Raw genomic sequence first — 26,546 nt, forward strand, 5'->3', positions numbered from 1 at the left:
AGTAGGACATAATTAAAATGCTCTCGTTATGGGTCTCCTTGCTTACCAATTATCTGCTTCCACTAGAATTTTGCTAATGGTTTTCTTCTCCCCTTGTAGGGACTTGATGGAAATGCATATCAGCTCCAAAATTTTGCTACTACTCATGCTTTTTTAATATGCAGCTTGAGTTGGCAACTCTCTCCTTTTATTGTGCAAAGCACGAGACTCACACTGTCATATACGTGATGCCTCCCAGGACCAGTAGGACTTTTTCTGTACCAGCTCAAGAAATTTCTTCTAGACTAGATATATGGAACCATTGGGAAGAGCTCTCATACCTATGAATCAGTAGGCTTCTGGTAGCACTCATTGCTTTATCATATTTAATGTAATGGTACGTTACTCGATATCAAAGCTCCAACTAACTGTCTCGATATTAAAATGCTGTTAGGAGAACTCAACTTAAATCCCTGAGGATTGTCTCTCTTTCTAGGTAATCATTCTCATTCTATGATTAAGCTTGCCAACAGCTTTCCAGGATTAATTTGGATAGATCTAGTGGAACCTGAAAGGTTTGGGTTCAACTCCTACCTCTGACACAACTGTGACATGATTAGCAAAATGTAAATGATAATTTCTTGTAGGACCAGCTTTACAGAGTTGTGGTAAAATTATGTTGTGATACTATATTCTATATAATATTATCATATTTATATAAAGCTTTTTTTACAAAGTACTATATATACATGTATATATATGCATGCATATATGTATGTGTATATATGTGTGCATATATATATATATGTTTTACATGATCACACTTATATAACCTATATCAAATTGCTTACCATCTCAGCAAGTGGGAAAGGGGAGGGGTTGAGAGGAGAGAATTTGGAACTCAAATTTTTTTTAAAGTATGTAAAAATATTTTTTACATTTAATTGGGGAAAATGAAATATTATTTAAAAATTTAAAATAACTAAGCAGCATTCACTAGGGCTTTTAGTATTATTTCCAAACAACTCTCAATGGGGAAGCACTTGATCTCTAGTAAGAGAACTCTGTGGAAATCAGTGGGGGAGGAGTAGACCTCAAGATAGATGTGGGTTAGGTAGAAAGGGAGTCTGAAGACAGGAGCAAGTTATTGTCTTATCTTTTTCTTTGTTTTCACTTCCTGCCCCACAATCCTTGGCTAGTTATCAGGCCTTACTACTTCCCTACCTGAACATCTGTTTATCCAAACTCATCAGCCCCCTTGAGCTGTGATGAACTCCCGAGCTCCTCAAATTTTTTAAACCATGGCCATTGGTTCCCTTATCTTATTAACTGGTGAGTTAAAGTCCTTCAAAGTAGATAGTAGTAACGCCATTAAGGTGGAAAGTTACAAATGAAGGAACAGGATACTTGAATTGTGGTGAAATAATGGGGGTAGGGGGTAGAAGCTAATTGCAGGTGCATAGGGAAGGAGTATGCCATTTCTAGAAAGGTATGAAAAGGAAAACCTGAAAGATAAGATGTCTGGATTCTAGAAGAAAATTTAGAAAGTGGAGTATGGCATGGAGGGGGTGGGGATGGGAACCAAGGGAGAAAGCTGGTTATTTGGTTTCTGGTAATAGATTAGCAAGTTCAGGTGTAATATATAGAGAGAAAATGACCAGCCATCTGTAAGAGTTTCCAGATAATGTGAGAGCAATTGGAGCCACTCATCAGGGTCAATGCACAGAAAATAGAGCCTACTAGTGTAAAACACTAAATTTTCTGGGAATAAGTTGAGTATGAGAAAATATGAATTTGGGAAGAGAGACTGAAACTCAGGATGTTTGTGGTCCAAGAAAGATAGGGAAACAAATGTAATTTGAATGAGAAAAAACTGGTTTTTGTGAAGGAAATGGACATTTGAGAAAAGCTGGTGGTAAGGAGAATAATCTCTCTTTACAGCCCTGACCTTTTGCTGTGGCTTCAACTTGGATTCAGAGCATCCCAAGATCTTCCAGATGGACAGAGCTGGATTTGGACACAGTGTAGCACAGTTTGAAAGATCCAGGTAAGAATTTGAGGAAAACTTGACCAGGAGAAACTTCTGAATAATACCCACTTCTCCACACCCCTTGGCCTTTTCCCTTTGATTTCCTCCTTCTCCTCCTTTTTCCTTTGGATCTTCTAAAGTAAAGGTCTTAACCTTTCTATTATAGAGTGCGGTTCAGATGGCACCAGACCTTAGCTGAGAACTGTAGTGGTTCCCCTACTTAGACTTTTAGCATTATTGTCTGATTGTACAAATTCTAGCTTCTCACAAGTGCTCTGTGTGACCGTGGGAAAGTCCCTTAAATCTCAGTACTCTCAGAGATGTCAAAATTCAAACAGAAATAGTTTCCTGCAGGTGAATAATGATTTTGAAAATCACAAATGAACAACTTCTGTCATATCATACTTTGACTTATTTTGTTACATAATTCCCAATTACATTCTAATCTGGTTCAGGCTGCACTGAGGAGTGTTAGTGGGCCACATATGGCCAGGCAGCATGTATCCAATGTATTCTAACCTTGAGTGGCAGCCTCAGAACTCCCAAGTAAAACTGAACCAGCATAAATCAAAATACAACAGGTTATATTAATCTGTGGTTTTCCACACCAGTAAGGGGGCTAGAAATGTCAAAGTCCCTAGCCTCCTAAAAGTTTCCAGGGGAACTCTGACACTTGTTCCCTGGGATAGTACCCTGTGGGTCTATTCCAAGTCAAGCTTCCACCTTTACTATAAATAAAGTCATAGAATTGGAAGGGACCTCATAGGCCATCTAGTCCAACCCCCTCGTTTTAGCTGACAAAATTGAGGTCTAATGACTTGCCTGTGGTCACATAAATAACAAATACAAGAAGTGGGATTTGAATTCAAGTCCTCTGATTCCATGATCTTTCCATTGTACCATATTCCTAAAAAATGCCCAAGATCTATCTTGAAACTATGGCAGTGATTTTATTTTATTTTATTTTTTACCTTTTTAAAAATTTAATTTGCTTTTCAAAATTCAACAATTTTTTATTTAAATTTAAAAATGTAAAATTAATTTAAAATTCAAAAAAATAAAACAATAAAAATTATTTAAAAAATTTAAAAAATTAATTTGATCAGCAACATGATCATGAAGAACAACAAAACAGGATTGTGTAGAAAATCTTGAAGTTACGTTACACTTGAGTTTTTTCAGTGTTTAATAATAATTTTAACAAAAGACAAAATAGCCATCTGCTTATTTCCCCTTCTAAATATCTTTTTGTTTATTTCTGTGTACTTAAATTTTTTTTTATTGTTACTTTTTAAAAATACGTTACTTTATGGCAGTGATTTTAGATAGGGAGAGATAAACATAGTTTCGAACGAAGGAGGATGAGGTTTTAAAAGTATCTATCTGTACTTAACCAGAGTTGTGGTTGGAGCCCCCCTGGAGAAGGGATCTCTGAATCAGACAGGACGCCTCTATGATTGTGAATACAGCACTGGAAGATGCCAGCCTGTCCTTCTACAGAGTGAGTAATGGCTTCCCCTCTGGACTCTGGAGTCCTCTGGCTCCAAGTTCCCTGGCCCAGGCGAATATAATTGAGTGTTTTTCTCTCTAGTTCCATCCAATGCAGTGAATATGTCTTTAGGCCTGACTCTGAGTGCGACCAACAGTCCTTCTCAGCTCATGGTAAGCTTGCCAAGAAATGGAAGCTGAAATTAGGCAGATAGTTGGTATGACAGGGAGAGTACTGGATTTGGAGTCAGCGAGACCATTGCCACCAGACATAGCTGTAGCAGGTTACTTCTCCCCTCCGTAGAATGAAGGAGCTGGAACTGATGGCTTCTAAGGACCTAAATATATGACTGTAGACTAGACCCTTTGATCCTAAATCAGTGTGACCTAAGGCCTGGAGGGATCCCTGGATCCTTAAATCAGTGTAAGCTAAGGGCAAGGGGGAAGTTTTTAAAAAATGGATCAGCTAGGTGGCTCAGTGAATAGAGTCAGACCTGGAGTCAGAAGCTCTGGGTTCCAATGTGGCCTCAGACATTTCCTAGTTGTGTGATCCTGGGCAAGTCTCATAACCCTGTTTATCTAGACCTTATTGCTCTTCTGCCTTAGAACCAATATTCAGTATCAATTCTAAGACAGAAGGTAATGGTTCAAAAAAAAAAAAAGTTAAGGGGGAGAATCCTAGCACTCTTGATCCTAAGTCAGTGTAGAACCTGTGCAACCTTTCTTCTCATCTGTCCCTCTCTGCCCCATAGGCATGTGGCCCCACAGTGCACCAACTTTGTGGAAAGATTCTCTTCCTGAATGGTCTCTGCTTCTTACTGAATTCCAGACTGCAAGTAGTCCAGAAGGTCCCTACTGCCCTTCAGGGTAAGCCCCAGTTAGCCTGGTCCTTAGATGATTCTCGCTGCATCATCTGTAACCCACTGACTCGTTATAGCTCCCTGACTTCAAAGAGAACATGAAACACCCTTTGCTGAGGGGAAAATGTCTATCCTTATTGTGGCGTAGAAGCCACTGGGAACAAAAAGCAGGTGCTTCTGACCAGGCTGAGGGCTTTTCTTTGCCCATTTTATTTGAGCCAGGGTGGGAGTACCCCCTATTCTAGAGATGGACAGCTAGGACCTACTTTATTTTTTTAAACTCTTACCTGAGGACTTGGAATCTGTATACTTAGCTATTGTTTACAAGGCTGATCTACTCTTTATAATATTGATCATTGGGGTAGTAGGGCATATTATAAGGGCTCTTAACTTAGGGTTCATAAGCTTTAAATACATTTATATACACATACACACACAAGTACAGCAATCAGAGTGTTTGGATCAGGAAGATCTGAGTTCAAATCCAGCCTTATATACCTCCTAGCTCTGGGATCCTGGGCAAGTCACTTAACCTTTTATTGCCTGGCAAAAGGATCCATTGGATCCACTGGAGGAAGAAATGGCAAAATGTTCCAGGTTCCTTGCCAAGAAAACCCCATGGATAGCGATGATCCATGGGGGTAATGAAGAGTTAGAGAGGACTGAATAGCAATGAATACATACATACATATATCTAGATACACACACACACACACACACACATAAAACATTTAAACTCTATGTATTTTATCTTGTGAATTTAAACACATTGTCCCAAGTGGGGTTATATTGGCTTCACCAAACTACTGAAGAGGTCTACAACACAAAAAAAGTTAAGAATCTCTATTGTAATTGGATTGAAATATGACCTCAGAGTCAGAAACACCTCGGGTTGAGTCTTGCTTCTGCATTGTGACCCTGAACTACTCATAACTTCTCAATGCTCTAAGCAGGTCTCTAAGATAAGAAAGTTCTGACTTGCCAATAACCTACTTGGGTTTTCCCCCTATCAATGAAATCAAAAGTCAACTTCTTTTCCTGATCCCATTGTCCAATTTTCCTCTTGTAACCCAAAAGAAGAGACTTGTGTGTTGGGAGAGAAAGGTCTCCCATTCAAAGGTAAGCACCCAAAAGGAAGGAATTGATTCTGGTCTTTTGGGGAATCCTCAACTCAGTGGTTAGCCCAATGCCTGACATATAGGAAGCACTTGATAAACTTTTCTTGTGATAAATTCTCGACAGACTGATTGACTTTTCTGGTAAAGGGAGGTGGAATGTGATGTAGAAGCATGGGAAGATGTATTCTGGTTCTGAAGTGAAAAAATCAAATTAAAGAAATATTTATTGAGTCTCTGTTGTTGTCAGAGCCCTGCACAGAGCAGAGAGGGGGCAAAAACAAAACATAAATAAGACATACATGGTTCCTATCTTCAAGGGATTGGGTGGGTGCTGAGAGGTACATAAAAGTATGCAATTAAATATAATACAATGTAGAATGTGAATGCATATGAGAAATACTCTGAACTATGAAAGTTCACGAGAGGGGATGCTTCTGGGAGAACTGGGACTTATGTTTGGCTTACATAATAATGAAGCCTAATGTCTTCTTTAGAGAGCAATGTTGCTGGTGTCCCCTCTGATCAGCTATTTACTTCCTTCAAGAGAGGGGGAACCATGCAAAGAATTGGAAACTAAAGGAATGCCCCTCATTTGGGGAATGGCTGAACAAACTGGTATATTAATGTGGGCTAACAGTGGGCAGAAAGGGGCAGTAATGGGAATGGGACGCCCATACTCCAAAATCTTATAGATTGTTCAATTATCCACTTGGTATACTAGATCTGTAACATTCCATACTAGGCATCTGCTCTGTTCTTAGAAATAATTAATTACCTATAGTGGTCATCCAATGTACCACATCTCCTCCCACCCATGTTCCCACTCTAGAAGGGCAGCAAGACCTCTTTAGCATTGACAAATGATGACAAGGAGGTACATGGAACCTATGCACTGGGGACTCTGGCATTCCAGAAGAATCCCCCAATCTTGCAATACTCCTTATTCCCTATGGCCCTCCACCTGAGTCTGGAAAGCTAGCAGACCCCAATAAATATGCCAACCCTGATCCACAGGATGTGGAAGCTACCACTCTACAGTGGAAGCTGCCATTCTACAGTGGAAGCTGCCACTCTACAACAGAGCTGTTACTTCATACTATCAGCTCCAAAGAATCTACTCTACTAGCACTGGGGATTACCCATCAGCCCTAGGATTACCTGATTAGCTCCTAGACCAGTGATGGGCAAATTTTTAAAAGAGGGGGCTAAAGGAAAGGAAATGCTCATTTGTCAGTCTGTTTCTAAGGCAACTCAAAGTTTCATTGTATTGTATCCTACTCATTGTGTTTGTCAGATTAGGAATAATGTCCACCAGCAGATGGAACATTTTAAGGGGCCACATCCCACAGGCCATAGTTTGCCCATCACTACCCTAGACCATTCCACCAGTCATTAGGCTATTATATCACAAAAAGCCACTTCATCTCAAATAAAATTTTTTTTTTATTTCTGGGTTGAACAGAATTTAAGTCTCCCATCCTTGGGATGAGACCTTACCACAAACTCGGGTATGTTTCTCCCACATCAATATGATGGTGATGGAATACTATTGTGCTATAAGTAATGATGAACAGGATGATTTCAGAAAGAGCTGGGAAGACCTACATGAAGTGATGCAGAATGAAATAAGCAGAACTAGGAAAACATTTTACACAGTAACTGCAATATTATGGAATGATCAAATGTGACAGACTTAGCTACTAATAGCAGTGCACTGATCCAGAATTCTGAGGGACTCGTGACAAAGAATGCTATCTACCTCCAGAGAAGCAACTATTTAAGTAGGAATGCAGATGAAAACATGATTTATCACTTGTTTATCTGGGTATATGTTTTGGGGTTTTGGTTTTATATTCACTTACAAAAATGAGTAATAAGGAAATATGTTTTACGTGATAATAAATGCATAACCCAGATTGAATTGCTTGCCAGCTCCAGGAGGGAGGCTGGAGGGGAGGTAATTTAGATCATATAACTTCATAAAAGTTATGTGGAAATTTGTTATTAAAATTAAAAATAATAATTTTTAAATAAAGAGAGTGGGTCATGATTCTATGCTGAACAATTCTTTTTTCTCTTCCCCCTTCTCCAGAGTGTCCTAAACAAGAAAGTGACATTGTATTCCTGATTGATGGTTCTGGTAGTATTCAAAGAGAAGAATTTCCAAGGATGAAGGAATTCGTCAGAACAATAATGGGTCAATTCAGAGGAACCAACACCCTGGTGATGAAGCCATGGGGTGGACTGGAGGATACTTGAGTTCTGTTACTAGAAACAATTGGAGTTGGAGGAGGTGTTGGGAGCAAGATTGGGTAGGGAAGGAGTCAGTTAGATGGGGATAACTGGATTGTAAAAGTCAGAAGTAAGGTCAAATAGAGTTTTATGTTTCTGAGTGATGGTTCTGAACAGGGGACATTTTCTTCAAAGTAATCCCAGACTATTCTTTCTTTTTTTCTCCCCAGTTCTCTCTGATGCAGTACTCCAATAACTTACAGATTCATTTCACCTTCAATGATTTCAAGGCTATTCCTGACCCAGAAATTTTGGTGAATCCAATTATCCAGCTCAAGGGGTTGACCTATACTGCTACAGCCATTCAAAAAGTAGTGTAAGATCTTACCTCTTCCTGTAGACTCATTCAAGGACAGTCCCATTGTGTTTCTTCTTCAAGTACCAAATCAATAGAGTCTTTCTTTTTTTTGGAATTCTTTTTTTTTAACCTTCATTTTTCTGTCTTAGTAACAACTCTAAGATGGAAGGACAAGCAAGGGATAGGCAAATAGGGTTAAGTGACTTGCTCAGGGTCACACAAAATAGGAAGTATCTGAGACTATATTTCAATTCAGGCCCTCCTGATTTCCAGGTCTGGCATTATATCCACTCTGCCACCTAAATGCCTTCCCCTTTAGAATTCTAATATCAAGATCTAAGACTTGCTGATCTTGCATGCTGGTCTTAAGAGTGAATCAAGAACTAGTAGGAGATACAAGTCATCTTCTTTGGCATGTCCCCAGTTCTCTCCCCAAATACTATGGAAACTATATTGGAAACCTATCCATTTCACTGACTTCAGGAAAAGCTAGAGTCTGGGACCTCTAGTGAACAGGATAGATTTACATACATATAGAATACAGGGATCTTTGGACTTTGGAATCTCAAGCAACTTCCTCTGATACCAGCACTTGTTTGCTGACTCATCCTTGGAACCAGTCTAGATTTTAGGATTTCATTCAGCTTTCTGATGCATCCATCTCTGAACTGGTTTCATAGCTTTAAGGTTGCTGTAATTTCCTCACCAAAGTTAACCAGTTCATACTTTGCCAGAGAATGATCTCCATTAGATTAAAAAAAAAAACACCATAACCTTACCTTCTATCTTGGAATTGATACTGAGTACCGCTGGCAAGACAGGTGAATAGTAAAAGCTAGGCAATTATAGTTAAGCAACTTACATGGGGTCACACAGCTAGTAAGTGTCCAAGGCCAGATTTGAACCCACAATCTCCAATATTCAGGCCTGGATCTCTATCCATCTAGCTACCTAATCTATGAGATCCTGAGGCTAGAGCCATGAAGTAGGAGCCAGAAAACCTGAGACTGACTTGCTGGGTAGCTCTAGGCAAGTTATTTAACTTCATTCTTCTTCTCCATAAAGTGAGGGTAGTTAATATTTGTCTTGCATTTCTTCTTGATTGTTAAGAGGATAAAATAAGATAACTGACATGAAAGCATTCTGAAAATAAGGATGTGCTATACAAATTTAGGGTGTTATCTTTGTTAGACTGTTGTCCTTTCTCTCTCTCTCTCTCTCTCTCTCTCTCTCTCTCTCTCTCCTCTCTCCATTCCCAGAAGGTATCCCCTTTTTGTATCTCAGTCTGTAATATATTATCTTGTGGCATCTCATAGATTTACAGATATAGNCCATCTAGCTACCTAATCTATGAGATCCTGAGGCTAGAGCCATGAAGTAGGAGCCAGAAAACCTGAGACTGACTTGCTGGGTAGCTCTAGGCAAGTTATTTAACTTCATTCTTCTTCTCCATAAAGTGAGGGTAGTTAATATTTGTCTTGCATTTCTTCTTGATTGTTAAGAGGATAAAATAAGATAACTGACATGAAAGCATTCTGAAAATAAGGATGTGCTATACAAATTTAGGGTGTTATCTTTGTTAGACTGTTGTCCTTTCTCTCTCTCTCTCTCTCTCTCTCTCTCTCTCTCTCTCTCTCTCTCTTTCTTTCCTCTCTCCTCTCTCCATTCCCAGAAGGTATCCCCTTTTTGTATCTCAGTCTGTAATATATTATCTTGTGGCATCTCATAGATTTACAGATATAGAATGGGAAAAGATCTTAGAGGTCTTTGAATCTAATCCCCTGATACTAGAAATGAAGCCAAGAATTTGGACAACTGTGTCATGGTCATACATCTGGTAAGCTTTATAGGTAACCTGGAAACCAGGTCTTCCTGATGCTGAGTTTAGCCTGTTATCCACTAAGCCACACTGATTCCCACAAGTCAGGCATATGTCAGGATTACACTTGGAGGCTGTTTTGTCCCTCCTGAGCAGTCTGAGTATTAAGAAAACTCAGGTTCAAATCCTACCTCAAACACTTATTAATTGTATAATTCTAGGGAAGTCATTTAACCTGTTTGGATTTCATTTTCAATTGTATAATTCTAGGGAATTCATTTAATTTTTTTAACCTATCATTTAACATGTTTTGATCTCATTTTCTTTGTTTGCAAAGTGAAATTGGAACTCAGCAATATCTGAAATCCTTTCTGATCCCATGAACTAACTTTGTCTTTATTTTTTTCTCTTTTTTTTAAACCCTTAACTTCTGTGTATTGGCTCATAGGTGGAAGAGTGGTAAGGGTGGGCAATGGGGGTCAAGTGACTTGCCCAGGGTCACACAGCTGGGAAGTGTCTGAGGCCAGCTTTGAACCTAGGACCTACTCTAGGCCTGACTCTCAATCCACTGAGCTATCCAGCTGCCCCCTAGCTTTGTCTTTAAGTCCATTGCAAGGCTGAAATTTCTTCCTCAAGTCTGTCATGACTAAGTTTGGTAGAAATGTGAGATGTTCTCCTTTCCACTTTCTGGGACAGGAAAGAAATGTTTCAGAGCTGGAATGGAGCTCGGAAGGATGCCATCAAGATCCTAATTGTCATCACTGATGGGAGGAAGGAAGGTGATAGCTTGGAGTATGAAGATGTCATCCCTCTGGCAGAGAGAGCAGGGATTATCCGATATGCAATTGGAGTATGGGACAAGAAAAGCTTTTCTCTGGCTATTTTCTTTTGGGGAAGGATGATCCTCATTATTGCTTCCCCTCCTTTGCAACTTCTTTCAGATATAAATACATCCCTTATAGTTTCTTCTGTGTGAATAGCAAACTCTTTCTACTTCATAAGAACATAGAAGAATAGAGTTGTAAGGGACCTAAGAGACCATCTAGTCCAATCTCCTCATTTTACAGATGATAAAACTGAGGCCCAGACACATTAAGTGACTTGTCCAAAGTCACACAGGTAGCAATCATCAGAAGTAGGATTTGAACTTGGTTCCTTTGACACCACACTTTACTCTTTCCACTCTACCAGCTGTCTGTCTAGCTATTTTCTCTGGACAGAATTGGCAATTTTGTTTCTATCAGAGATTTCTAAAAGGTAATAATCTGCTCCCACCCTGACCCTGGTTCTGCTGCTGTCCCTGGTGATAGGTGGGGAATACCTTTACCAGTCCGTATGCTCTGCAAGAACTCAGGACCATCGCCTCCCAGCCATCACAGGAGCATGTGTTTCAGGTGGATAACTTCGATGCTCTGAAAAACATCCAGAACCAATTGCAAGAGAAGATCTTTGCCATTGAAGGTGAGATGGAATTCCTAGTGTCCAAGTCCAGGCCCAGCACAGCCTGCTTCCAGGGGTTAGTGCTTAGAATAGAGCATTGGGTCTTTCGTAAGGAAGACCTAAGTTCAAATCTGTCTCCAGACACTTATGAATTGTGTAACCTGAGGCAAGACACTTAATTTCTGTTTGCCTCAGTTTTTTTCAACGCAAAATGGGGACAATAACACCTACCTCAAAAGGTTATTGTGAGAATCAAATTACATAGCACCATATGTATTGGAAAAAGAGCAACTGGCACATAGTAGGCACATTAATAAATGCTTATTTCCCTCATCCTATGCCCTCCCAAAGCAACCCATTTCTCAGGCCCTAAATTTTCTTCCTGAAATCTAGCTTTCCCCCCCGCTTCTACCACAATCCATATATACCGGTTCCAAGTCTTTTGCTGTCCTCTCTAGGTTCCATTTTCTGATTCTAAGAACTCTCAACATACCAAAGAGGATACTAAGAACTTTCAACATACATTCCCTGAAAATCTAATCAACCTTCTGAATTCACACGTCTTGCCTCCTCACAGGTACCCAGTCAGGAAAAAGTAGTGTTTTTGAGCATGAGATGTCTCAAGAGGGGTTCAGTGTTGTGCTTTCTTCGGTGAGTTGATCCCCTTAGAAGGCTGGGGGCTCCAGGAGGGGAGAATAGGCTCACAAGAGAGAATGAATTGTGTTCACTAAGCTGTTTCTATTCTGAATAGGAAAATTAGGTTCTCCCTTGACTTCTTTGCTGATAAGGGATTGAGTTATTGGGGAGCAAATGCATTATTTTTGAAATGTAGAGTAGGAATTCACTCCACATTTCAAATTTTTTCACCATCTCCCCGACCCAAGTTTGATTCATTTTCCTCCCAGGCAGGGCCAGTGCTTGGAGCTGTGGGGAGCTTTGGTTGGTCTGGAGGTTTCTTCCTATACCCCGAAAGTGGGGCCCCTGTGTTTATTAAGACACAAAAAGAGGATGTTGACATGAGTGCTGCTTACCTGGGTAAGGACGGGCTGAAAGAGAGAAGGGAAAGTCAAAGGGAAGGCCATCAGATCTAGAAAAAGAAGGATGAACAGATGATACTAAGAATGAAGAAAGGGCGAATCCACTGGTGTTTTGTCTCTTCAGGCTATTCTATGGAAATGGCTTTTCAGAATGGGGTTCAAAAGCTTGTCCTAGGGGCCCCTCGCTACCAACACATTGGAAAGGTCATCATCTTCACCCAGATTTCAAGGAGATGGAAGCAAGCAGCTGAGGTCAAAGGGACACAGGTGAAGAAGTGATTGTAAAGGGTGAGGTGCAAGGATCCAGCTCAAACTGGCTGGTGAGAGCTGGTTGTTAAATTTTCAGGGTAATCATTCACATCTGATAAAGTAGCAATTGCTAGAAGCCAGGGCTTGATTTATGTTATTGTTGATTGCCTAGACCAGTGATGGCAAACTTTTTGACGAGGGGGCCAAAGGAAAGGAAAAACGCTTTAGGCGGGCCAATATAATTTATTAAAAAATAACGATGGTACATTTTACAATGATGTACATTAGGAATAATGTTGCACGGGCTGGATAGAACATTTCAGGGGGCCACATCTACCTGTGGGCCGTAGTTTGCCCACCACTGGCCTAGACTTTAAAAAAAAAACCCGATGGGGAAAATGTTAATGATAAAACTTTAAAATGTGGTCGGTATCCCTGTCAATAGCCAGTTGTTTAACATTTACCAAAGGGTCAGAAAGAGAGAAAAGGTATTCTATGGAAAATGACGGAGATGACTCTGGTGCTTCAGGAAACTTTGGGGTTCTAAGGATGAAGGTACTTACATCTGGGAAGTAGTAGACTATGACTACTTTTCATTGCCAGTACTTCTAGAAGTGCATTAGGGGAGAGCATCAGGAAAACATGGGATTTCAGCCTCTATCTACTTAGGTTGGTTCCTATTTTGGAGCAACACTCTGTCCTGTGGATGTGAACCAAGACCAAAACACTGACCTCATCTTCATTGGAGCCCCCCATTATTATGAAGAAAACCGAGGGGGTCAAGTACATGTCTGTAGCTTACCTACACAGGTAAGAAGCTTAATGGGGTACAGGAATTTCTGAGAGGGGAAGAATGTCTGAGATTCATGACTGGAAATGTTACTTGGGTTTTGAAGCTGATGGCCATTTTCATTTTACAGAGGGCTCAATGGCGCTGTGAGGCTACTATCTGGGGACAGCAGGGACACCCCTTGGGCCGTTTTGGAGCAGCCCTGACTGTGCTGGGGGACATAAATGGTGATCAGTTAACAGATGTGGCTGTGGGAGCACCAGGGGAGGAAGAAAACCATGGAGCTATCTATGTGTTTCATGGAGTGGCTGGATCCAGCATCAATCCCTCATATAGCCAGGTGAGGCTTTATGCCTATATTGCCTATATCGATTTATTGTTCAGTCATTTTTCATTCATATTTGAAGCTCTGCAACCCTATTTGGGGTTTCGTTGGCAAAGATACTGGAGTAGTTTGCCATTTCCTTCTCTGACTCACATTACAGATGAGGAAACGGAGGCCAACAGGGTGAATTAGTTTGTCCAGGATCACATAGCTAATAAGTGCCTGAGGCTAGATTTAACTCAGGAAGAAGAGTTTTCCTCACTCCAGGTCCAGCACTCTATTCCCTGGACCACTTAGCTGCCCCTATCCGAGTTTATCAATATTCCTAAGTACTGCTTCCAGATTAATCTTCCTAAAGAAGAATTTCTCTGAAGTGACAATCACAAGTAGAAAAATCATTATTCCAGCAACTAAGGTCATTAATAATCTTCCAGCTATATTCAAAGCTGGTCCTCTATCTACTAAGTCATGCTGCCTCTCAAATAATAATAATATACTTGATTATATGTTACCTTTCCTTGCTTTCTAACGATTTCATGGATCTTTGGCTTGTCTTCTCCAACTAGAATATAGGATCTTCAAGGTGAGGATCTCTGTTTTCCACCATTTTTGTATTTCTCATACTGTGAATAGCATAATATTTAGCAAATACTAGTTGAATGAATTAGTGAATAAGAACATGAATGAAGAATGGCTGACTTGAGACTTCTCTTCTTCTTTGTCTCTCAAATAACAAAAAGTGGATAGGAGAGCTGACCTGCAGGAAAACCTGCATTTAAGTCTGGTCTCTGATATATAATGGCTTTGTAGCCTAACTCTTAGTGCTCTAGACAGCTCTCTAAGATGCTGCCTGCCTTGGTAAAAGGAGTTTCCTCACTTCAGAATTTCCTCTATCAATAAAATCTTAATCCAGTCCTTAACCTTATTTCCTCTTTTCACTCTTTGCTTTACTAATCCATTGATCTATACTAGATTAGAGACTTTGAACTCACAGTACCTATTTTTTCTGTCTACCTCTTTCCTACATCCCTCACTTTTCTTATCTCCCTATTTTGTATCTTTTATTCTCTAAATTGCCTTTCTATGATCTCTGATTCTTCATGCATTCTCTTTCTAGAGAATTATAGGCTCCCAGCTTTCTCCCAGCATCCAATATTTTGGGCAGTCACTGAGTGGGGGACAAGATCTCACCCAGGATGGCCTCATGGATGTGGCTGTGGGAGCTCAGGGACAGGTACTCCTGCTCAGGTGAGAAGAGCCTCACTCCCTCCTATCCTCTAATGTCAAATATTCTGCTTAAGAACACCACTAATTGGGCTCCCAAAACCTATTTGACATATTCTCTACCTTTGCTTTCTGTCCCACAGAACACGGCCCATTCTCAGAGTTGCCATTTCCATGAATTTTATGCCCTTCGAATTGGCAAGGTCTGTGTTTGACTGTCAAGAACAGGAAGCCACCAATAAAGATGCAGGGAGTGTCGAAATCTGTTTTACTGTCCAGAAAAGCTCTCCAGACCATCTGGGTGAGTCCCTTAACTCCCTAAGGCTGAGTTTCTCCATCCTTATACTCTAGTCATGTGTCATCTAGGAACCCTGCCTCATTTCCTAAATCAGATATGGGAGTTCTAGGCTCCCTGTGTCCTCTCAGTCTCTCTGGATATTCCCATTATCTCTAGGGGAGGTAGAAAGTTCTCTGGATTATGACCTGGCCTTGGATCCTGGGCGTCTGACTCCTCGTGCCATCTTTGAGGAGACAAAGAACCCAATACTGCATCGAGTTAAAATCGTCATAAGGCTTACAAAGCTTTGTCAGAACTTAAAGCTGTTGTTACCGGTAAGCCTGGGGTAGGTAGGCTGTCTGGTTTTTAAGAGGGAAATGATGTTGCCAGAAGTATTTTTGGATGGCTGACAATTGGTGGGGCTAGGGAGGGAATGTCTTGCAGATGATTTGAAAACCTAGTGTCAAAAATTGGGGATCCTGAGGGTAAGAATATTTGATTTACCTAGGTCTGCGTGGTGGATTCAGTGACCCCTATCCTTCTTCGTCTCAATTTTACCCTGGAGGGAAAGCCCATACTCACTTCTGGGGGCCTCCGACCTATACTGGCCATGGATTCTCAGAAAGTCTTTACTGCCTCGGTGAGTCAGGAGGGAAAAATTGCTACAGAGTGGTTGAGAGAAGGGATAAGAGTAAGCAGGATGCCCAAGGTCTAGGAAAGCAGTAGGGTCTGGAGGGATTAGAATACTAAGATTCCCTTCCCTTTCCTTCCTTTTCCGCCCCCACTTTTTTTTAACAGTTACCCTTTGAGAAGAACTGTGGCAGAGATAGCATCTGTCAAGATGATCTCAAGATTATGTTTAGCTTTCTGAGGTAAAAAGCATTGCCACCCTTTTCTTCCATCTACCTTCAAAGCTGCTATATCCCAAGATCTAAGGATCATAAAATCATAGCACATTAGGGATAGAACAGACTTTAGAGGCTGTCTAATCTGACTTCTAATTAAATATAGGAATTGAACATCCATTATTCAGTACTTTCTATTTGTGAGGCACTGAGCTATTTGTTGAGGAACAGAAAGACAAACAAGACAAAACCTGAGAGGTAGATGCTCTTATTAACCTCATTTTATAGATAAAGAAACTGAGGGAAACAGAAGTTAAGTGACTTGCCCACGGTCGCACAGCTAACACATATCTGAGGTTTTAAAATCAGATTTTCCTCATTTCGATCCATTGCACTATCTAGCTGCACATAGTACAGAAGGGAGAGTAATATGAGATAAGGCTGGAAAGGTAGGTTGAAGTCACATCCTGAAAGTCCCTGAATGCTGTATTGGGAAGTTTGGACTTTATTTGGCAAATCCAAATATGGAGAAATGCAACAATGCTCTCAGACTTGTACGTATGTGTGAAGCATCAAGACACGTAGATCTCCTTATAAATATGGGTAGAGAGAGAGTGGGGATAAGGAGGCCAGTGAGCAGATTTACATTGTTGTTGTAAGATGTAATGACCTGAGAGGTGAGAATAAATGTGGAAATCACAGTAGAGGTGCCATAGAGATTCCTGACGTAGAATACACAGGATTTAGTGACTGATTATGTTGGGAGCAAATGAGAAGGGGAAGTCAAGGACAACCGAGGTTTCCAACGGAAGTGACTGAGAATATGGTGGTGGCAGTCATGGAAATAGGAAGAGGAGCAGGATGTGGGGTAAGATGAAGAATTTGATTTTTGGAATGACTTTTAAAGCATGCCTAATAGATGGTAGTTAAACCTCTGAGTAGTGATAAAGGATGCAAAAAAAAAAAAAAGTATAAAGTCACTCATAAGTTCAGGAAATAGATTTGAATCCTAACTCTGTCATTTACTACTTAGAATCCTAAGCAAGGCAAAACACCTCACTTGGGTCTCAATTTCTTCAACTGAGACAGCTAGGTGGTCCAATGGATAGAACTCCAGGTCTGGAGTCAGAAAAATCCGAGTTCAAAACTGGCCTCAGATGCTTACTAACTGGATAAGTTGTTTAACCTCTTTCTGCCTCAATTTCCTTTACTATAAAATGGGAATAATACTAGCACCTACCTTCAGTATTGTTGTGAGCATCAAATAAGACTTTTGTGAAGTTTTTCCCACAGGCCCTGACACATATTAAGTGCTTTAATAAATGCTTTCTCTGGAAGTTGAGTCAACGTCTTTCTCTTTGTGACCTCATTTAGAGGTTTCTTGGCAAAGATATTGGAGTGGTTTGCCGTTTCCTTCTCCAGCTCATTTTACAGATAAAGACCTAGTCCAACAGGTTTAAGTGACTTTCCCAGGATCACACAAACAGTAAGTGTCTTAAACCATATTTGAATTCAGGAAGATGAATCTTCTTGACTCTGGGTGCAACATTCTATTCATCGAGCCACCTAGCTGCCCTTCCTTACCTTGAAGATGATCTCTAAGGTCATTTCTAGCTTTAAATCCTGCAATCTTAGGACCCCATAAGATGGCTTTAATTGTTAGCAAATTCTTGTGTTGAGCAGAAATTTGCCCCGCTGTGATTTCCAACAGTTGGTCAACAATGAGCAAATCTATTGTCTCCTTTACATGACAACCATTACTGTTTTTCAGATACTCTATTATGCCTCCCCTTAGTCTTCTCTGAGTTAAATAGATCAACTTCATACAACTGTTTCTTAAATGACATAATTTCTAGACCCAGCACCATCCTGGTAACTCTCTGGATATACTAGTTTGTTAGTGTTCTTACAATAAGCTGCCACAGTAAACATCACCACCCCCTAAGGTCCTCTAATAATAAATGGGGCTATTTAATATATTCCTTGATCTGGACACCGTGCTTATCTAAATAAGCTCTAAAATTACAATTATTTTTTTGCAATCAAGAAATTGCTCACATGAATCTGGGGATTAATTAAAAGCCCTGGGTCTTTTGGGAAGCTAGGTAATACAGGGGATAGAGCACCAGTCCTAGAGCCAGGAAGACCTGAGAAGAAATCCAGCCTCATATACTTCTTAGCTGTGTGATCCAAGGAAAGTCACTTAATCTTGTTTACCTCAATTTCCTCATCTGTAAAATGAGTTAGAGAAGGAAATGGATAACCACTTCAGTATCTTTGCCAAGAAAACCCCAAATGGGATCATGGAAAATCAGACACAACTGAACAAGAACAGGTCTTTTACATATGAAGTGCTATTAAGTCTCAGCTCTACCTTCTTGTACAGGTACCATTATTTGTTTGCTTTTTAACTGAAGGAAAGAACTTTATATTTATCCCTGTTAAATGTATTCTCACTAATTTTGACTCATTGCTCCACATGATGGACATTATTTTGAATTGTTAGCTCTTAACATTTTTCAGACATCTATTATGTCTCCCTTTAATCTTTTCTGAGTTAAATAGATCCATTTTATTCAACTGTTCCTTGAACGATATAACTTCTAGCCCTAGTACAGCCCTAGTACCCTCTTCTATTAGGGTAATAGGCATTCTTACCAGTTTGGTTTCAAATGATGATTTGAAAAGAATGCCATCTATTTCTTCAAACAAATTGTTTATTAAAATATTCAAGATAGGAGCAACTAGGTGACTCAATGGATTGAGAGTCAGGCTTGGAGACAGGAGGTCCTAGGTTCAAATTCGGCCTCAGACACTGCCTAGCTGTGTGACTCTGGGCAAGTCACTTAACCACCCTTTGCCTAGCCCAGTAACAGGAAAACTTTTTAAAGAGAGGGCCAAAGGAAAGGAAATGTTCATCTGTCAGTCTGTTTCTAAGGTAACTCTTTCCAAGTTTCATTGTATTGTATCCTACTCATTGTATTTGTCAGATTAGGAATAATATTGTGCTGACAGAACATTTCAGGCAGCCACATCTGGCTGGCAGGCTGTAGTTTGCCCAACACTGGCCTAGTCTTTACTACTCTTCTGCCTTGGAACCAATACACAGTATCAATTCTAAAACAGAAAGTTAAGATTTTAAAAAAATATTCAATAGGGCAAGACAAAAATCTAAGAAGCTATGGTAGAAACAAGAAAATTCCCTCTAGATTGAAATTGATTCATTGATCAATATTCTTTAGGTAGAATTGTGTAACTAGCTGTGTATCCAAATGATATTTCACCATCTTCTCCACAAGAATAATATAGTAGATCTTGTAGAAAATTATGCATATGTCAAAATATGCTTTGTTTAGAGCATCTGAGGCAGCTAGGTAGTACAATGGATTGACTGAGCCATGAGTCACAGAAGCCCTGAGTTCAAAACCAGTCCCAGACACTTATTAGTTGTGTGATCTGAGGTAAGGCACTTATTTCTGTCTGTCTCAGTTTCCTCAGTTTTCCAATGAGAGTAATAATAGCACTTATTATTATGCTATTGTGAGGTTACGATGTTTTCATGAGCATCAAGCGAGGAAATATTTGTAAAAAGAGCATCAGAGTACTTGGCACATATAAGGCCCTTCAAAAGTGTTTATTCCCATCACCATTTCCCTAACTCATCAGACTTTCCCATTACCCCATCCATGTTAGCCAAAATAATAAATTTTGACACCGTTTGTTCTTATCAAACCTATTTCTCAGCATATTCTGTTCCTATTTCTCAGCATATTCTTTTCTATTACTCACAGACTTAACTTCCAGCTTCCTCTCCTACTCGTTGTTTCTCCTTTGTCCAAGGTTCTTCGATCTTTTCTTTAAGCTAATGTTAACTAATGACGTCTTAATTTCTGACTGACTCCCACATTAACTGTAGCCTGAAGACTCTTGTAGTTGGGAGCTCCTTGGTGATGAGTGTTGCAGTTAGAGTATGGAACCAGGGTGAAGACTCCTACAGACCCGAGGTCACATTTCGCTATCCTGCAGGCCTGTCCTACCGGCGGACATCACAGATACAGGTATTTCCAACTGATCTTTCTTCAGCTCTTTTCCTCTAGATGACTGTCTATTATATGTTTCTGATTTCCTCCCTTCCTTAGAGTCGGTCACCTCCAAGTTTGCTTCCTGTGACCTGTGAGTCAGGAATAGCTGAGGATAAGAAGCTAAGAAGCACCCTCTGTGGTATTAGTCATCCCATCTTTCGGGGAGGAAGTGAGGTCAGCAATACCATCTTTCCTTTATCTCCTTCTGTTTCTTCCCCTCACCCCAGACTCCTTCCCTTCAAATCTCTTCTCACTTTCTCTCTTCTCTCCCTATTCAGATCAACTTTAATATAACATTTGATGTCTCCCCAATGGCTTCCTTTGGAGACAAACTACTCTTCAAAGCTAACATGACTAGGTGAGACCATTGCCTTGCTTTCAAAAACCTTATTTCCTGCTGACTGCTAGATTCTACCCCCTGCCAACTTGATGTTCTTGGGCATACAAACCTTATCTTCAGCCTTCCCTGAATGGGCCTTCCTCTTTTCTCTCCAGTGAAAATAACATACCCAAGACCAGCAAGGCTGTCTTTCAGTTGGAGCTACCTGTGAAATATGCTGTCTACATGGTGATCATCAGGTGTGAGCTCTCTCCCTCAAGCTCCTAGAGGGCTATCATTGTAGCCTACCTTCCCACCCTGCTCAGATTGTCCATAGTTGCAGCACTGTATGTGTGGGCTTGTGGCTCAGAGGCCATTTTCATACAGTTCTCCTCCCTGGTGCCTATTGGTTGCTCAATGTTCCCTGATTTCAAAAGGAATAGATTTGGAGAGATTAGGAAAAGAGAAATCCTGTCTTCTGGTTTTCAGTTTCAAGAGAGAAGTCATAAGTTTCCAGATTCTCTTCAGGTTCCTAAAGGGAGAAAAAGACTGGGGAAAAAGAAGACATGTACAAATTAATGAATGTGACTTACATTTCACACTCATGCTCCTTCAACAGATATTATTTATTGTGTTTTGCTAAGTGGTGAGGAACGGATAGTTCCTTGCCCTTGAGGTGTTTATATTCTAGTAGTACCACTTTATGTTCCATCTGTTGCTTTTTTTTTAAAACCCTTAACTTCTGTGTATTGGCTCCTAGGTGGAAGAGTGGTAAGGGTGGGCAATGGGGGTCAAATGACTTTCCCAGGGTCACACAGCTGGGAAGTGTCCATCTGTTTTTCAATCCATCCTTTCATTAGCCATGAAGAATCTACAAAATATCTCAACTTTTCAACCTCAGAAGAGAAGAGCACCTGTGTCGTGGAACACAAATACCAAGTGAGAGTTAGGGGCTGGGGACTGGTGAAAGAACCTTAGGTTTTGAAAATAAAACTAGATATGAGAATAATCATGCTGGAGGCTTGGAAGGAAGCAGACAAGGAAGAAGGTGGGGTAGATGATTGGTTCTAGGAAATAACAAGGATTAGTAATGGACAATTGGAATACAAAGATCCAGAACAATTCTGAGGGACTTATGAAAAAGAATGCTGTCCACCTTTAGAGAAAGAACTGTAGGAGTATAAATTCAAATGAAAACATATGATTTATCATTTGTTTATTTGGCTATATGATTTGGGGTTTGGGTTTTATAAGATTATTCACTTACAAAAAATGAATAATATGGAAGTATGTTTTAAATGGTAATATATGTACAACCCAGATTGAATTCTTGTCAGCTCTGGGAGAGGGGAGGAAAGAAGGGAGGGAGACAACATGAATCATGTAACTTTGGAAAATGTATGTGGAAATTTGCCATTAAAAGTAATGGTCAGCTCATATAGAAAGCTGCGACCTCTTGATCCTAATATCTTAGAAAGAAGTGAATGGTTGACTTTGAGAGAAGTTATCCTCCTTGGTTCTGAAGAAGAGCTTTTGAGGAAATCTAAATAGTGAATACTGGGCTCCACACTCTCTATATGCAGGTGAACAATCTGGGTCAACGGAATCTTCCCATCCAAATTGACTTCTGGGTCCCAGTGAAGTTGAACAAGATAATCATTTGGGATAAGCCTATGTTTAACTCCTCTCAGGTACATCAGGACTGGTCTCTATTTCCTCTAGCTTCACCTTCTCATCCCTAAATGAAATCTGAAAGTCTCTATCTCTGTTTCCCTGCCAATGACTGTCTTGAACCATCTTGTACAAAAGAATTTTTGCTTCCCTTTCAGATCTGACTCTGGAGTTCCCCAACTTGATCTCATTTTTGACAATATCTCTTTTTTTCAGAATTTCTCGTGTACTAGAGAGGAAAAAGCCCCCAGAAATGATAACTTCTTTGCACAGCTCCAGAAAGCTCCTGTGCTGGTAAGGAGGGACCTCAAATCAACTAGTGGCAGTGGAGTACCAGGGCCACATGCTGCTCCATTCACTTGCTGTTATTCCTTTTTCAGAGCCATATTCCCGATTTATTTGGTCAAATTCAAGCAGAGCACAATAGAGTATTTTCTGATCTATCAGTCTTTTTCTGATCCAGTCACTGCTTCTTCCTCCTAGAATTGTTCCATTGCTGTCTGCCTGAAGATATCCTGTGATGTCCCTTCCTTCTACATTCAGGAACAACTCAGTTTTACCATCAAAGGCAACCTCAACCTTGACTGGTTTAGGCAGGTATGGAGACTAGTTAAAAAAAAATTGCTGTGCCCATTCAAAATTTAGATTTTTCCCTATTCTTTTGTCCATGTCTAAGAACCCCTGGTTCCATCCCATCGTCCCCCACTCTTTCATCCCTTTCTCCCCTGACAGACAATTTATAACAACCTATTGGTTACAAGCTTGGCTGAAATACTTTTTAATGAAACCAGATATGCCCTACTTCCAAGACAGGAAATGTTTGTAAGAGCCCAGGTAACTTGTCTTTATGGAAATAATCTGTACATCCATGTAACCATAAGATCATAGATTTAGAGCTGGAAAGGACCTTAGAAGTCATCTGATCCAGTCTCCTCTTTGAACAGATGAGGAAACTGAGGCCCAGAGAAGTTAAATAACTTGCATACCTGGCAGGGACAGAATTTAAATCCATACCCTCTGACTCATATCTACCACTCTTGCCTATGTAGAAAGGTATAAATATTTCAAGAAAGGAGTGAGACTTGGGTGGAGAAAGACCTGCTTTCCAGGGAACAGGTATGGGAAACAGGGTTTGAGGCCCAGGGATATAGAGAAAGTTAATGTTTGTTCGATCTTGGTGGGGGAAGGGGAGCCTGAAAAGAGAGGAACTATATTAGGCTAATAGATTGGATTCCAAAGAAATAAAGTTCTACCAAGAGAATTCAGAATTAAAATAGGAAAGCCCTTGGTTGTGGGCCAGAAGAGATTTGAAGGAAAAAAGAAAAGAGTTACTATGATTTGTTTTCTTAATTGGAGTTTCCTTTTCCTCACTATCACTTCCTTCCAACTGACAACCAGACAGAGACCAAAGTAGAACGATATCAAGTTTATTCTCCAATTCCCCTCATTGTGGGCAGCAGCATTGGGGGACTGGTGCTCCTTGCACTCATCACAGCTGGATTGTACAAGGTGATATTTCTCACTCTTCTATATCTAACATCCTCCTTTGATCTGTCAGATTTGCCCCCTCTTCTTTCTCTTTTTTTTTTCTATTTCTATCTGATAACTTTTGTTTTGGTGTGTACAAACCTTCAGCATATTCTTTTTTTTAACACTTATAAAACTTTAAGTTTTTAAGATATTTTATTTTTCCAATGACATGTAATAACAATCTTCAACATATATTTCCTGAAATTATAAGATCCAAATTGTCTCCCTCCTTCCCTTCCCTCCCTCCTCTCAGAGATGATAAACAATTTGATCTGGATTATACATGTATTATCCCAGCATATTCTTAATTAAATATCTGACCCATAATTTCTAGTTTCCCCAAATATATTATCCCAGAAACAAGGTATTCTGAAACAGTTTAAAACTATAGCTGGTGGGCTCCCACCAATGTGTTTGCTTTCACTGGTTCACCAGAGGAAGCTATTGAAAGCAAAGGTACATAAGGAAATTTTACCATAAAGAAATAACAATAAAGCATTTCCTTCATAATCTTCTTTCATAAGTATACTACTTGTGGAGAGTTGGACATATATAGAATATGTGGAGAGACATGCAGAGAACTCATCTGGCCAGGGATATATGTTTAGAGAGCACAGAGATAAAATCCCACAGTTCTTTATTAAGGAAAAATGTGGCTAGAGTACACCCAGATATGAGAACTATTTGTGGTCAAGACACACTGATAGAGAGGTAACGCATGTCTGTGAGGGCCAAAAGTATCTTCTGGTGATTTTAATTTACTGATCTCTCTTGTCCTCCTCTCCATATTCCTTTCTGCCAAGTGTTGCTTTTTCCAAGCCTTGACGTGTTTCTTCAAATTGTTGCTGAATGTGGCTCCATTAGATACAATGATATGAAGGTTTTTTTTCTGCTTCCAATTTCTGGCTTAAACCAGATGCTACCTTTTCTCCATAGGAAGAAATGTAAGGGTCTGCCACCTCTCTTTTATTTTAAAGCCCAGAGGCTGAAGATAGAGTTCTTTTAGAAAAGCAGGCCCTTCACGAATGGCTTCTCTCTCCCAGAAGGAGAATCCATCAGTTCTCACATCCTTGACTATAAAATGTTTTTCTTCTTCAAAAGGAAAGACTTTGCTCTAAAATCCAAGCTCTTTGGAAGACAGGAGAGCCAGTCAGATAAATAAAGCCCCCAGGTTTTTAGTCTATTTTAAAATATCTTTCTTTGCTTCCCCTGCATCAAGGGAAGGGATTCTGTCGGAAGCCACAATCTGATTTGGGGTTAGAAATTCTATGTAATTTCCTTTTAATTTCTGAGTGCTAAAATATAGTTGTTTCGGCAACAGTTTAGTGATTCCCAAAGTGAGCGCCACTGCCCCCTGGTGGGTGCTGCAGCAATTCAGGGGTGCCACAAGTGCATTTATCTTTCCTATTAATTGCTATTAAAATTTTTAAAATAATAATTTCCAGGGGCCCTAAGTAATATTTTTTCTGGAAAGGGGGAGGTAGGCCAAAAAAGTTTGGGGACCACTGGTTTAGAGGCTGCTTTTACAACAAACTACAAAGAGTTTTTTGGGTCTGGACATTGCAAGCCCCAAGTTTTTTTCAATACTGTGATTCTTTTTGTTCTCACATTCATTTGTTTGAGAAAGGGAATATGCCTTTGTATAATTTCTATTATGTATTAGTCAAAGTGTAATGTGCTTTTTACAAATATTGTGTAATCTGATCCTCATAACAACCCTTTGCAATAAATGCTATTATCATTTCCATTTTACTGTTAAGGAAACTGAGGCAAACAGAGATTAAGTGGGTCACCCAGGATCACACAACTAGTAAGGTTCTGAAGCAGAATTTTCATTTAGGTCTTCCTGACTCTTGGCCCAGCACTTTATCCTTTGTCCTGCCTAGCTGCTTTGAACACAGTATCTCATGGGAGGAAAGGACAAAAGATGACATTCTCTGGCTAGTGCTGCTTCTGCCATTATCATCCTTCCACTGTAGCTTGTTTCAAATTATTGCCTTTATTATGTATATGTAGCTAACTTCAGAACTTTCTAGACTTTGAGTCCCATTTTACATAATTAAGTAAAACCAGAAGCAAGGGCAAATACTTATAATTTGTGAGCTTCAGAAATAAAGACGGGAGCATAATTTATAAATTAATATTAGCATCATCTAAAATCTTTCGTCTGAATTTTGCCTCTCTCTGTCTCTCTCCCAGCTTGGATTTTTCAAACGTCAGTACAAGGAGATGATGAATAGCTCTGAGGAAGCAGTACTGGACATGGCTGTTCCTGAGTAACTGCTTCTTCCTTTACCTCCTGCCTCTTCTGATGATCACTGAGAGATTTTTACTAGACAAGTGCACCTCTTCTTATTCTAGGACTAATTCACTTATTTTCTTTAGCAGGAGGACAAAGATTTGCCATAGGTTTGTCCTCTTAAGGAGTAAAATATTTTACTTCATGCTGGTTGGTTATTGAATGAAAGAATATGTGGGAACATTTCACATGAAGGACCACTTCGCTTTTCTATTGTGTGTGCATATTTATGTGGGTGTGTGGGTGTGTCACTCTCTTGACTCTAGGTGGCTGAAGTTGGGAAAGCCCTTCTGATAGGATAAGAACTGTTTGTGGTTCACATACATGTACATTAAACTGTTGTTTGTTCTTCCCTTTGGGGTTATGTGTGTCTTTGGGTATGGGACAGAACTTGGAAAAATAGGATAAGGACTGAGCACCTACTTTTTTTTCTAACTGGAAATAAAAAGGAGGCATCTTTTCCCCCTTTCCACATGGGAATGTAGGCCTCCAGGGGAAGAAAGGAAAGTATCTGATGGACAGGCTGAAATGGTAGTGACAAAGTTGGTGAGGTAAGATGGATGTCAGAGGCAGAG

The 26,546-nt window shown here is 40.0% G+C and overlaps 1 protein-coding gene across 1 annotated transcript; it reads left to right on the forward strand.

Annotated features, from left to right (window-relative positions):
• Positions 1 to 1,280: 1,280 nt before the first annotated feature.
• On the forward strand, positions 1,281 to 25,952 carry LOC123250500 (integrin alpha-D-like). The gene is made up of 30 exons (XM_044679600.1): positions 1,281 to 1,311; positions 1,921 to 2,026; positions 3,406 to 3,509; positions 3,600 to 3,670; positions 4,249 to 4,363; positions 7,567 to 7,697; positions 7,937 to 8,082; positions 10,580 to 10,733; positions 11,194 to 11,344; positions 11,901 to 11,974; positions 12,229 to 12,358; positions 12,485 to 12,627; positions 13,279 to 13,419; positions 13,530 to 13,739; positions 14,842 to 14,972; positions 15,092 to 15,249; positions 15,403 to 15,560; positions 15,734 to 15,865; positions 16,024 to 16,097; positions 19,987 to 20,128; positions 20,210 to 20,326; positions 20,431 to 20,510; positions 20,648 to 20,731; positions 21,332 to 21,410; positions 22,055 to 22,162; positions 22,359 to 22,436; positions 22,626 to 22,739; positions 22,875 to 22,976; positions 23,541 to 23,651; positions 25,872 to 25,952. Exons 1-30 carry the CDS (start codon positions 1,281 to 1,283, stop codon positions 25,950 to 25,952), a joined length of 3,456 nt encoding a protein of 1,151 aa, XP_044535535.1.
• The last annotated feature ends 594 nt before the right edge of the window (positions 25,953 to 26,546 follow it).

The sequence above is a fragment of the Gracilinanus agilis genome, chromosome 1 (genome assembly GCF_016433145.1).
Source record: "Gracilinanus agilis isolate LMUSP501 chromosome 1, AgileGrace, whole genome shotgun sequence".
Lineage (NCBI taxonomy): Eukaryota > Metazoa > Chordata > Mammalia > Didelphimorphia > Didelphidae > Gracilinanus > Gracilinanus agilis.